This window comes from Apteryx mantelli, chromosome 7, assembly GCF_036417845.1.
Source record: "Apteryx mantelli isolate bAptMan1 chromosome 7, bAptMan1.hap1, whole genome shotgun sequence".
Classification (NCBI taxonomy): domain Eukaryota; kingdom Metazoa; phylum Chordata; class Aves; order Apterygiformes; family Apterygidae; genus Apteryx; species Apteryx mantelli.
This window is the reverse complement of record NC_089984.1, coordinates 45,333,479-45,345,260: the sequence shown is the minus strand read 5'-3', so window position 1 is coordinate 45,345,260 and position 11,782 is coordinate 45,333,479. Positions and strand designations below refer to the sequence as shown.

The 11,782-nt window shown below is 45.3% G+C and overlaps 1 protein-coding gene across 1 annotated transcript; it reads right to left on the bottom strand.

Annotated features, from left to right (window-relative positions):
• Positions 1-2,087: 2,087 nt before the first annotated feature.
• On the bottom strand, positions 2,088-11,069 carry LOC106485809 (vertebrate ancient opsin-like). Its single transcript, XM_013944261.2, is given in 6 exon segments — positions 2,088-2,296; positions 2,298-2,332; positions 3,517-3,756; positions 7,871-7,988; positions 8,842-9,052; positions 10,709-11,069. Coding segments are annotated over 6 exon segments (1,158 nt in total). The 3' UTR covers positions 2,088-2,103.
• Between the last annotated feature and the right edge of the window lie 713 nt (positions 11,070-11,782).

Genomic DNA, 11,782 nt, shown 5'->3' with positions numbered 1-11,782 from the left:
CAGCGACCTGGGCTACACTCCTCCTCCTCCTCTGGGTTTCACAGAGCCACAGCAAACTGTGGGCACGAAGTCATGGGGTGGTGGGGGCCCAAGTTACTCTGCACGTATAGCACGGGTCCCTTGGGGCGCATGCTGCAAGGGGCAGCCAGCGTGGCGGCAGGACCCCCGCCGGCACCTACCCTCTGCCCCGGGCTGCGGTGTCTGTCCGCTCGGTGAGGACGTCAGCCTTCAGCGGGATCAGCGGTCCAGGAGGTGCTTGGCATTGCACAGCCAAGTTACCTTTCCTGCTCTGCCAGCATCCCGTTGGCTGCAGAAACAGCTTTCAGCTCTGGGCGTGTGGCTGCTGCTCAGGGACCAGGCAAGACCCCAGGCGTAGCAGGCAGCTTGTCACACCTTGTCAGAGTAGTACCGCTTTTCAAACTGTAACTTAATAAAATAAAATTAGAAGAAAAAATCTAAGCAAAATGTCTTTTCTGAGTAAAGAAATTTTAATTTTTTTGAAGTAAAACCAGACTTGAACACTGGGTGACTGATTCTGCGTCACATGTCTATTGCTAAGGCCTGAGCGGTATGTAGTTAACGTAGATACACTCTACCACCATGGAAACAACTGTTGTTTCTACTGGCACTGCATTAACTTCTTATCTAGAAATAAGGCTTTTCCATATTAAAGCATTTACTAATGCAAGCACAGTCAACCATTGCCTTTTCCTCTAGGATGCGTTTGGTTAAGTATAGGAATAATACAGGATATAAAATCTATTATGTCAAAACTTAGTAGCATTTCATGTGATGTTCACCAAAGAGTTGTCTAAAACCAAAAGTACTTACTACACGCATAGCCTAGTTTGATTTTGCAAGTGTGTAAGTGATGTTCAGCTAAAGCTAATTTATTGCTGCATATTGTTGTGTATATTAAGTACACGAGATGAAATACATATATAAAAGTTGGCAAGTTCTGTTCTTGTTCACTGTTTATGAAAAACATATTCATGTTGTACTCCCTACTGCTGCTATCCAAGGTGAAACACATGATAATGGTTTGTCCCAGGATCAGTATCTCAATTGAAAGTGGTGAGGACATGACTTAGAAACAGGAATATAAGGACTGAAGGGATAGAGGCATAACTGCTACTCAGAGGAGAGCAGCAATGTGGTGCCATCAGCTGCTGCAAGTTGCCTGCTGGGCCTGGATGTTGCTTACGCCGACGTAGAGGCATGTCCTGGCTCAGAAGTGAGAGAAAAGCAAAAAATGTGTACAAAAAGAAATACAGACATCCAACAGGCTCCAACATAATGTGGGCACAGCACATACATAACCTTTGTATTTTCTAGCTAGGCATTTCAGAAATTATATTTGCTAAGAAACAAAAATAATAGCGGTCTCCTGGAGCTACATGATCTCAAGAACATGATAGCTCTGCGCAGAGCAAGCACGTACAGGGAAAAGCCTGTCCTGCAAAGTTCAGCTTCACAACCTGAAGCGGTACTACTGGCCCTTTCTCCAGCGTTCCTGCACAGTTGTACTTTGCTATTCTCTAGAGCCTTCTCGCCTAAAAATGAGTTAATTTACTTCAAAGGTTGTGATGAGCACAGAAGATTTTCTTGACAAAGAGGGAATGCAGAGGGAGGCTATGAATGGCTTTTGATAGGGCTTATTTTAGTGAAATAATGCTTGGGAGTCTGGGTGGCTTGTCCAAGTTGCTAGAGATTTTAGTGCCCCAGATGAGATTCTCATCAAGGACAGATGTACAGAAGCACCCAGGCTTTCTCTGCTTTTCTAGTTAAACTAGCAAACAAACAAAAAAAATCCAAGAAGCACTCAGACCCATCTCTCCCTGAACCTCCACGTGGCTGAACTTGAGTCAGCTGTATGCTAAATATTGTTTATTTACCATTAGTGCATTGAAGCCACATGCCACTTGATGCTTTTGTCCAGCTGACTAAGGAGCAGTCACGAGTGTAAGACTCACCCATGCTCTTACGTAGCGGCACTGGCTCCTCCGGCATTATTTCCAGGCACTAGCAGGCTATGATTGGGAAAAGGAAGACAGTGGACAGGACTCATGCTGTAGCACTGCATTAGTGATCATATCCCCCTCTCTACATGGGACAGATTTTGTTTTCTGAAGCTGCCAACTGAGCAAAAGAACGGCAATTTCTGTATTCATCTCCAGTTTTCCTGCTAGAAACAGTGGTACGTGATGCCATGGGGGACATCTCACTGCCTCTTTTGTCCCAGGTTAGCATTGCTCTCTCTGAAGCGGGGTTCACGTTGGACTCTGCGGTCTCTGTTACTGCAGCTGAACGTTTGAGTCAGACACTTCCTGAACTAGAAAGTTGAAACAAAGGAGATCAGTCAAAACACACAAGGAATTTTAGAATGTCTCTATGAAGCAGTCTGTGAAATTCGCTTGGAAATTCTCTCATGAGTCAGTTGGGAATATACAGAAATAGCCCCATAAAATGGATGGCCTGTGCCATCACGAGGAACTCTCAAACTGAGAAATATTAATGTTCTGAAAAGACCCATGCTACTGGAAAGCCTTACTCAAAAAAAAAAAAATCATTTTCCTCTTCTGCTTATTACGAGCCACACCTAAGAATTTCAAGACAGGACTGGATTTCAGATTAGTTGGTTATTTCTCCAGATTCATAAGTTGCTTTCATATGCTAACATCCATATATTCAAAAATGGTTTATTTCTATCTTGTTCATATCCATGAGCAGAGTGAGACCAACATACTCCTGCCCTGCACTGGGAAGTCAGGGTACGGTCCATAGGATGTGAGATGAGCAGCTGCTCTTTCTACAAGACTAAATAAATAAATAAATGTATTCACTGCTTTTCATTCAACCTTCACTCCAGTATTTTTCTTCTTTCCATTTACACCCCTATGCTCTGCTTGATGCTACCATTCCTAGTAACTACATTTATTGTATAAACCTTCTTTTCACATTTATTACCATGCCTGTTACCACAGTGAATACTGATCACCCTGGTTCGTCCCCTTGTCCACTCTCCTCCTCTGCATCCGATCCTCTGCTCCCACTCCAGACAAAACAGCTCAGTCTCATAGAGACATGCAATGTTTCGACACTCCCTGTGCACACAACTGCAAATGCAGCATTTCCCTAACACAAATTCAAACTACGGACACCTTCCACCCCACTTCAAAATCAATTCACTGGTGATACATTCCTAAAAAATTCTAGAAATGTAATGGGACAGTCTTGAAAATAGAATTTTCATGCAGAAACCAGAATAACTGATGTTCAGTAACAGCTGATTTCCCTTGCTAATATCTAAACATAATTATTAGGATTCATATTTTAATAGTGCTCAGAAGCTTATGCTGCACTCCAGTAAGCAGATATATGACGATTTTTCAGCTCTAAATGCCGAGTGTTGCAAGGCTACTTAACTATTGTGTAGGCAGATAGAAATAATTAAAGAGCAAGACAAATAAAATAACAACATGAGTGTTAAAGACACATTTTGAGAGTATACAGTACCTGTTTGTTCATAAAGACATAAATAATTGGATTATAAACAGTAGCTGTTTTGGAAAAGAAAGCCGGAATTGCTGCCAGCCGAGGATCCAGCTCGATGGACGGGCATGCGGTGACTAGGACAGAGAAGGCAGCGTACGGCGTCCAGCAGATTAGAAATGCAACGATCATCACGACAACCATTCTAGTCACCTGTCCTTCAGGTTTCCTGGTAGTGCCCAGCCGGCCTTGCGTTTCTGACACCTTTAAAGACAAGACAGGAGATTCCAGAAAACCACCAACCAGGCCCTCATCCAGCAGCGCTGGTGGGAAGGCGAATGATCTGCCGTGCGGGGGGCGGGACCAGCGTGGGAGGATGCTGTTCCCAGACCACGGCTGCTGACGCTCCTGCTGAGGGATGTGTATCGCTGATGCAGGAACCCAAGTGCCTCACCGTCAGAGGTGCGACCGTGCCAGGGCCAACGCTCGCAAGTCGTTCAGAGTGCGGCTATGGCACAGCTCCGCCGCCGACCCGCAAAAGCGAACGCAGCCCGGGCGGCTTCACGGGGGCTGCCGCAGCCCCCCCGGGGTGGTGCTGTGCAGACCTTGAAATGCCAGCGGTGAGAATTCGCATCCCCGACTTTAGGCAAGACAGACACGGGTTCCGGCCCCCTTCACAGAGCTCCAGGCGACAGGACGTCATGACCCCCAGTGAGTGACTAGCAGTAGTACAAGATGTTACTTCTAAAAATATGAGACAAAACTTAGGGGTAAATTCAGAGCTTCCTCTGTTTACAGCAGCTACAGATCTGCACAAAGTCTAATAAAGTCTCGGCTTGCAAGAAAACCAACGAGAGCATTTGATCCGTACTGGCAGGAGCAGTAGCCTGCTCTTCCCCTCCGCAAATCTGCGGTGTTTCTGAGAAATGCATCCTGACACTAGTTAATGCACAGCAAAATACAGTGAAAAGCACAATTCCGTAACAAGGCAGAACTGAGATGCAAACACAGCGTTTAACCAGCCTTAGGGCCAACCAGCCCTACTCTCACCTACAAAGCTGCCTTCTGCATCAGTTAGTCCAACCACAGCACTGTCCTTGCGAGATCTTTTTACAAATCTCAGCGGTTTCAAGCTTCTTCCAGGCTCCCTCCCATTCAGGGCTCTGCCTTTAAGCACAAGCACTTGCCTTGAACTGCAGACTTTGCTGCGCTGAAATCCGGCAGCGGAGCTGGCGACTGCCTTGGGGAGGCAGTGCAGGAGCAGAGTTGCAATGGTTTAGTCAAAGGCAAAATGTTGATTTAATTACCGAGCAGGAAGGCTGCCATGGCAAGTCATTCAGCAGGTAGCAAGCCTGAACACAAGCACTTTCCTTCTGGAGGAGAGCTTGTGAATAAAAATATTATATTTGAAAATGATGGAGATGATAGATGGTTAAAACAACGGTTACTAGTGATCCTGCACTGATTTCTATAGTTAGAGCTGAAGACATTTTCCCCCATTCCCCTCGCACTGCGCTCAGATAATTTAACGTATTTATTACTTAATGATGGATAGACGCACCTCCGGGGTGAGGGGGGGTTCAAAGGCTACGTCTTCACCTGCATAGAAAGTTGTGCTTCTTTTACAGATGGTTTGGCTGAATTTGCTATTTAACATGAAGAGTTTTGTTGGTTTAATTAGCAAAATGAAACAAATCACTGAACATCTGAAACGGCAAAACCTGAAATGAATAAATACCTCCTAACCCATTTACAATAATATGTTTTTCTTATTAAACATGCTTTGTGACTCCAAACTAAACCTTAAGGTTGAAAAAAAAATCTCAGTAATAAATTCAGAATTCTGAAATAATGAGAACTGGAAATATGATCATGGCTGTGACAGAAATGGGGGTATCTGCAGGCGGTTATAGAAACAAATGGCAATGAAAATATCGTTTTAAGAAATAATAACAACAACAATAATGAACTGAGGTAGTACCTACAAGTTCTTAGACATCAGTGAAGGCTGTTAGATGCTGAGCAAATATAAAATGATCCCTGACAGAAAATATATAACATTTCTATAGCAATTTTTCATGCAGAGGCAATCTAAGACACCGTATATAAAGAGAGAGAGAGAGGACCTGACTTCCTCTTGGCTGAAGCACGGTCACCTCCGGAGGGGAACAACAGCTGCTTACCTGTTACTAGTACCGTGGGAGAGCTTATGAATAAAAATATTATATTTGAAATGATGGAGATAGGTGGTTACTAGTGATCCTGCATTGATTTTGAAGGCAAGGCAGGCAGGAGGAAAGGGGACACAGGCAGGGACGAACCAGCCCAGTGTGGCATGCTGCGGGCCCAGGGCGATGCACCAGCGCCGCGATAGGTAACGCGGCCACGAGGGACCCTGTGCCAGGGCGACCAGGAGCCGCTGTGACGGCCGGGCTTGTGCCTCGCCTTCCGGATCCACCAAGCAGGAGGGCAGGCAGTGGGAAAGGGAAGCAACTACAGAAACCTCAGGTTTGGGGAGGGCACCTGCCGTTTTGTCATTTCAGGTGAAGGGACCTCAGCAAGCAGGGCACGTTAAGAGGTTGTCCACAGGAGTGTAAAAGGCGCTGCTAGAGCATATGAACTGGCGTGCATGGGACTAGAGACGCAGCCGTCCACATCACCAGGCAGAAGCTTTGATTTTGTGAACGATGGTGTTTACCCAGCACCCAGACAAATCACAGAGTGAAAAACTCTGATGTATAAGTGCTTCAGGAACAGGTGCTGATGGAAGACAGCATGTTGGGGACAGACATCAGACGGGGTGGAGATGGACACCTAGCACATACCTGCCCTCCACATACAAGCTCCAAAATTTTTCTGCTTGGGTAGGTAAACAGAGAAACATGGTGGTGAATATGGCAGCAGCTCAGGTGTGTTTTTTTGTTCTCTCTTGGATGGCACTTTTGACTCTGTCCCATCTCATTCGTATCCGTCTGCCCTTCCTCCTAACTATGGCTGCTCGTGGATGAGAACAGAGTCTCCTCCCTCAAAATCAGAGGATGCTCGACTGATAAGGACCCATTCACTGGCACTGACAGAGGAATACTGCCTTAGGCACTTATTGCCATTGCAAATTATTAATTAAACCGTTTCCTATAAATTCATTTCTTCCATTACTTTTGCAGTTGCAGTGAAACCTGCTGTTGGAGCTGTAACAGCAGGGTGGCTGGGGCTGAGGACCTGAGAAAACATCACGTCCCCGAGGACAAGGTCTGAACAGCGGCAGCCCTGGGGCCCAGGAGTTGAAATCCTGGAAGGGGTCGGCGGAGGACACCAGGACCCCGAGTCTGGCACCCAGGTCTCTGTTTGCTGCAGTCAGATAGTTAAAAGTGATCTTAGTTGTGTGACACAGCCTCATGGAAATTACAGTTTTTTGGACTATATCACAGGCAGTTAGCCTTTCCACGCCAGTCTGTTTTAAACTGTTAAAAGTAACAGGGTCCAGCTGGGACAGGAATAACACCTCTGTAAAACCCACGAAAAGCCAGCAGCAAAGACGGGCACCAACCAGCTGGTTTAAGTTAAAGCATCAGTGATGGGGCACCCTGGGTCTCCAGGCATGTGCTCAGCCTGTGACAGCTCCTGGGGAGTGTGAGACAGGACGTTCACACTCAACCTGACCGAGCAGCGCGATTGCTGAGATTTATTCCTGAAGGACTATGACAATGCAGCAGTGCAGTAAATAGAAACAACAATATTGTCCTAAACTAGTATAATAACTAGCTTATTAACCTACTAAAAGTAGTAGGCATTCTCCTGTTCTATTGCCATTTTCTTTTTTGCTTTTTGCAGATTCTGTGCTGTAGCAGGTCAGTATAATTATTAAATAAAATTCAAAAGCATTTCTTAAGTCTCTTAAATATTCTTGGAGAACCTAGTATTTTATTTACTAGACATCATTATGTTATTTATAGGTGCTACCTCTAATTCTGCATGTAAGCATTACACAGCATTAGCCAGCACTCTTAAAGTTTACAAATGTCATGATCTTAAGCAGGTTTAAATCTTCAGAAGCATCACAGAACTGAAGTACAATTGTAAATAGACTAATATTGGCTTATTCAGTTTCTGTATTTGTGACATGGCCATGTTCTTCCATTCCTACGATGTTTGGCTAACAAGATGTACCAATAAATGGTCCAAACTACATGCTTTGAAAGATCATTTCTAACCATAGCATGAATTTCTGCATGTAAGAATGATTACTTATCAAGGCATAATAACTGAGTGCATTTGCTGCCTGGAAATTTTATCTGCTTATACCTTATAAAACATGAACATCCCAAATGCTTGCATACATATGACTTTTCAAAATTTACATATAAGTGCTTCTTCTTACCTTTCTTAGCTTCCGCATTAATTTTCCATAGGACACCAAAATCACCAATAAAGGCACTATGAAGCAGGTGATGAAGAATGTAATAATATAGGTACGATCAGTATAAGCTCGGGAGTACCTGAATAAAACACAGAATACATTTTATACATATTATTCATACAAGTTCTTATGATTTTTTTGAAGGATTCATTTTGCTCTTTGAAGATATCACTAGCATTTTGTCAACTGTTTCTAAACAAAACAGGCACTGGCTGGTGGTTCCCAGCGGAGGGATGCCTGGCGCTCCGTGGGGATCAGCACAGTCCCATCGGGGACGGCTTGGCAGCCATGCACTCGCCTCTCCTGGGGGGTAGCACAGCGCTGGTGTCTGCATACGTGACAAACAGCGTTTCACTAAATCTTACAAAAACGCATGGAGATGCACAGAACTCTCAGCCTCAGTGGTTTCCTTCTATAACTATTCTCACATTATAGGCTACTTAGCATACAGTTACTTTAACATGGCTCCTAACATGCTGACGAGTGTGATCATGCTAGCGATTCGTGCAAAGCAGTGCATCTACTTCATGGGATCAGAACAGGATCATAGGACAATTCGGGTGGGAAGGACATCTAGACCGACCTCCGGCTCAAAGCAAGGCCAACTGGGGGGTCAGAACAGGTTGCTCAGGCTTTATCCAGTCTTATGAAAATCTGTTTCTTTGTCATCATTAAATCCTGACTAAAACACAGGGTGTGGGACAGTTGTTTTCATTAGTGATGGAGACTGCTCCTCTTAGATAGTACGATATCCTTTTTTTTTTAAACCTGCTCTTTTCTTGACAAATTTTTCTCTGCTTTGTTTCAACTTTCTCTACATCTGTTGTTGCAGAAATGCTTCATCTTTAAGTGCTTTCTTTAAACCCCTGCTCCTGAGAATTTCTGAGTTGCCGGTTTTATTTCTTTACCATTTGCTGCAAGAATGGCCTTACCAGTTAGGTTCACAAGTGGTCCCAATCTTACTGGCGGTGTAGCTGCTCCAGCCCATGGTCGGTGGAATGGTCCAGATGAAAGAGAAGCTCCACACGAAGGCAATGCCGAGGGCTGCGTGCTTTCCCTCCAAACGTGTGTTTCCCAGCGGGCGGCAGATCACAACGTACCGCTCGAAAGCCAGGAGAGCAAGAGACCACAGAGCAACGATGCCTACAGTAAAGAAAACACAGCCAGCATGAAAAATCAGGTAGATTCACTGAAAAGCAAACTCTGTCCCACATCAGGAGCCTTTTCCATCAACCTAAGCTGTGAAAGCATGTGCAATTCATGTGTACTTATTTTAACATTTTATTAAGAGCACAAAATTTTCGTACTTGCCTCGTTTGTCAGTCTACGGTATAGCGACTACAAAAGCAAGCAGCTCAGTGGACCATTTAACTGATGATGACTTCTGCTTTCACTCAGTCCTACTCTGAGAAGCTGCAAATTATGTGTAGCTTGCAAGTTAATAAACCAAGACGTGTCTTGAAGATGCTAGCTTTACAAGAAATGTCATATTTCAAACTCTAACCTACTGACAGCTGCCCACAACCTCAAATTATAAGTTTGTTAGTCAGGTATTACCTAGGTGGTCACTAAAATGCTGAGATAGCCTGATCTTTTTCCATGGGACAGGCCTTACACACATGCACAAACCGATTAAGTAGCTTTGCCCTTTGCAGATATCTCCTCTACGTAGCTAAACCAGTCTGAGAGCAACTGTGGGACTCCTTTTCAGGCTAAGGATCAAGCTCAGAAATTCATTAAGATTACTCCTAAAATCCTTCTGATACCACAGAAGGACCAAACTCCACAAGCAGCCACAGAGCTCCTGATCTAGACATTTAGGGATGAGCTTTTAAAGGAGGTGTGGAAAGTGCAGTCCCCTGGCACAAGTTCAGAGCTAGAACTTAAATCGCATTTATATGCCAATGATTCTGCCCTTTTTTTCTCCCCCATCGTTTCACATAGGATAATATTTCTAGGGGGGGAAAGGTAAGATCTAATGAATTAATGTTTACAAAGTACTTTTGAGAATAAAAGTTCTACACATGTGTTGAACATCATAACAAGCATGTGGGTGGTCATGAGATGGAAATTGATTTCACCAATAAAGTTCTGAGGGGAAAAAACTAAACCTCCATCATTTAAGAGATGAATCCTCTGATGATCCATTAGCAATATTTTGAAGTACTTAATATTGCAGAATAATCCCAGAAAGCAGCTGCTGTAATACATGCTGGGAATAGCTGAACCGGCTTTGGCACTTTTCTGGAATAGGCAAGCTGCCCCTAAAACACAAGGGATCTCCATAAGGGATCGCTTGCCGTGGGTTGCTCTTACCCCTTGTACAGGTGGCTGCTGTACATAAGTATTTTCGGTTCACTCCTAGCAACGGCTTTGATGCAGAGAAGTGACCTAATGACAAGGCTTTTTTTCTGCCATTGTTTTGCCACAAAAAAGCTGTTAAATATATTCTTTTAGTAAACTTTTTCTCTTAATGTGTACATTAAACACATGCAATGAACAGCCTACATGTAGGAAGCCACTGATTTATGACAGTGACAGCGATATGTGTTATCCACTAACACAACATCCACTACAGGATACGTGCAACTGGGGAAAGATCCAGGGAGTTCAAAGGCGTGGAAACGCAGTAATTTAGTTCAAAGGTGCGTAAACTCGGTAACTGTGGAAGCTGCAGGGCAGCTAGGAGAAGACACTTGCCTTTTGAGTCTAAGCACATACATGATCTTGAAGGAAACTTCTCTTTAAGGCATCGGCTGAGGGAAAAGAACATACATCTACAAACAAAACCAAGCTTACCGAAGAAGGTGACAGCAAATCCTTCCAGCACACAAGCCCAGCGTCCCATATAAAAATAACCTCTTAGATTGGCCAAGAAGCTGATGGTGCCACCAGTCAATGAAACCAGGAAGTCAGCCACGGACAAATTGACTATCATGTAGTTGATGGGTTGTCTCAGTTGCTTGAACTTGGAGGTCACCAGGATGACGGCCAGGTTCTCAGCCAGCGACAGGAAGGTCACCACCAGCATCACCGCTGCCAGCAGCCTGAAGTGCCAGGGCTGGACGGAGGCCAGGGGGTGGCGGAAGGGGTCCCAGCCAGCCAGGCCAGAGGGACCAGGCAGCCCCGACTTGTTTGCAGGCGCTGGGAATACATCCATATTTTCCTCTCTCACTAGAAAAAAAATGATACTGTATAATATTTATACTCTATAAATAGCGTCCGGGATTAAAAGGAGAAATTTGCTGCCTCTGATAGAAATGTGAACAAACCCTCCAAGCTTCTGCCTTCCAGTGACAGCCCAGGAACGAAGAGTCGATCAGAGGGAAGTTTAGCGCCGTGCAGGGAACGTGGGAAGAGAGGTAAGCAGGAGGATCTCAGAGGGACCGCAGCCTTCTGCCTTTCCCCAGCTGCAGCCGATACCGTGTCCTCTTCTGCAGCTACAGGAGCAGCAGGTTTCCTCCTCCTGCGGCAGCCAACAGCAGCGCAGAAATATCCCTCAGATGCCCCTAGTCTGTGTGGGAAAACGAAGTGTTTGCTCGGCTCCTGCCCCGAACTCCTGCACCGTGAAAGGGAGCAATCCCTGTGCGAACAGCGCGGGCGGCGGGATCTCTCCCGCAGGGCACGGCAGAGCCCAGGCTCCCCCGACTCGCTGCTTGCAGCAGGGCTGCCGGACAGGATTAGCCCCGCAGCATCACAGCGGGGCCGAACGTGCAGTGAGACTCCAGTGTAAACCTCCCTCCGCATCTGAGCTGCGCCGACTCACAGCCCCCAAACAGAAGCTACACGTTAAATCAGCTTTCGGTGCTATTCAGCAGAGTTCCAGTTAGTTCCTATCGCAGACAGTACAGGTGATATCCCTGGTGAAGGCAC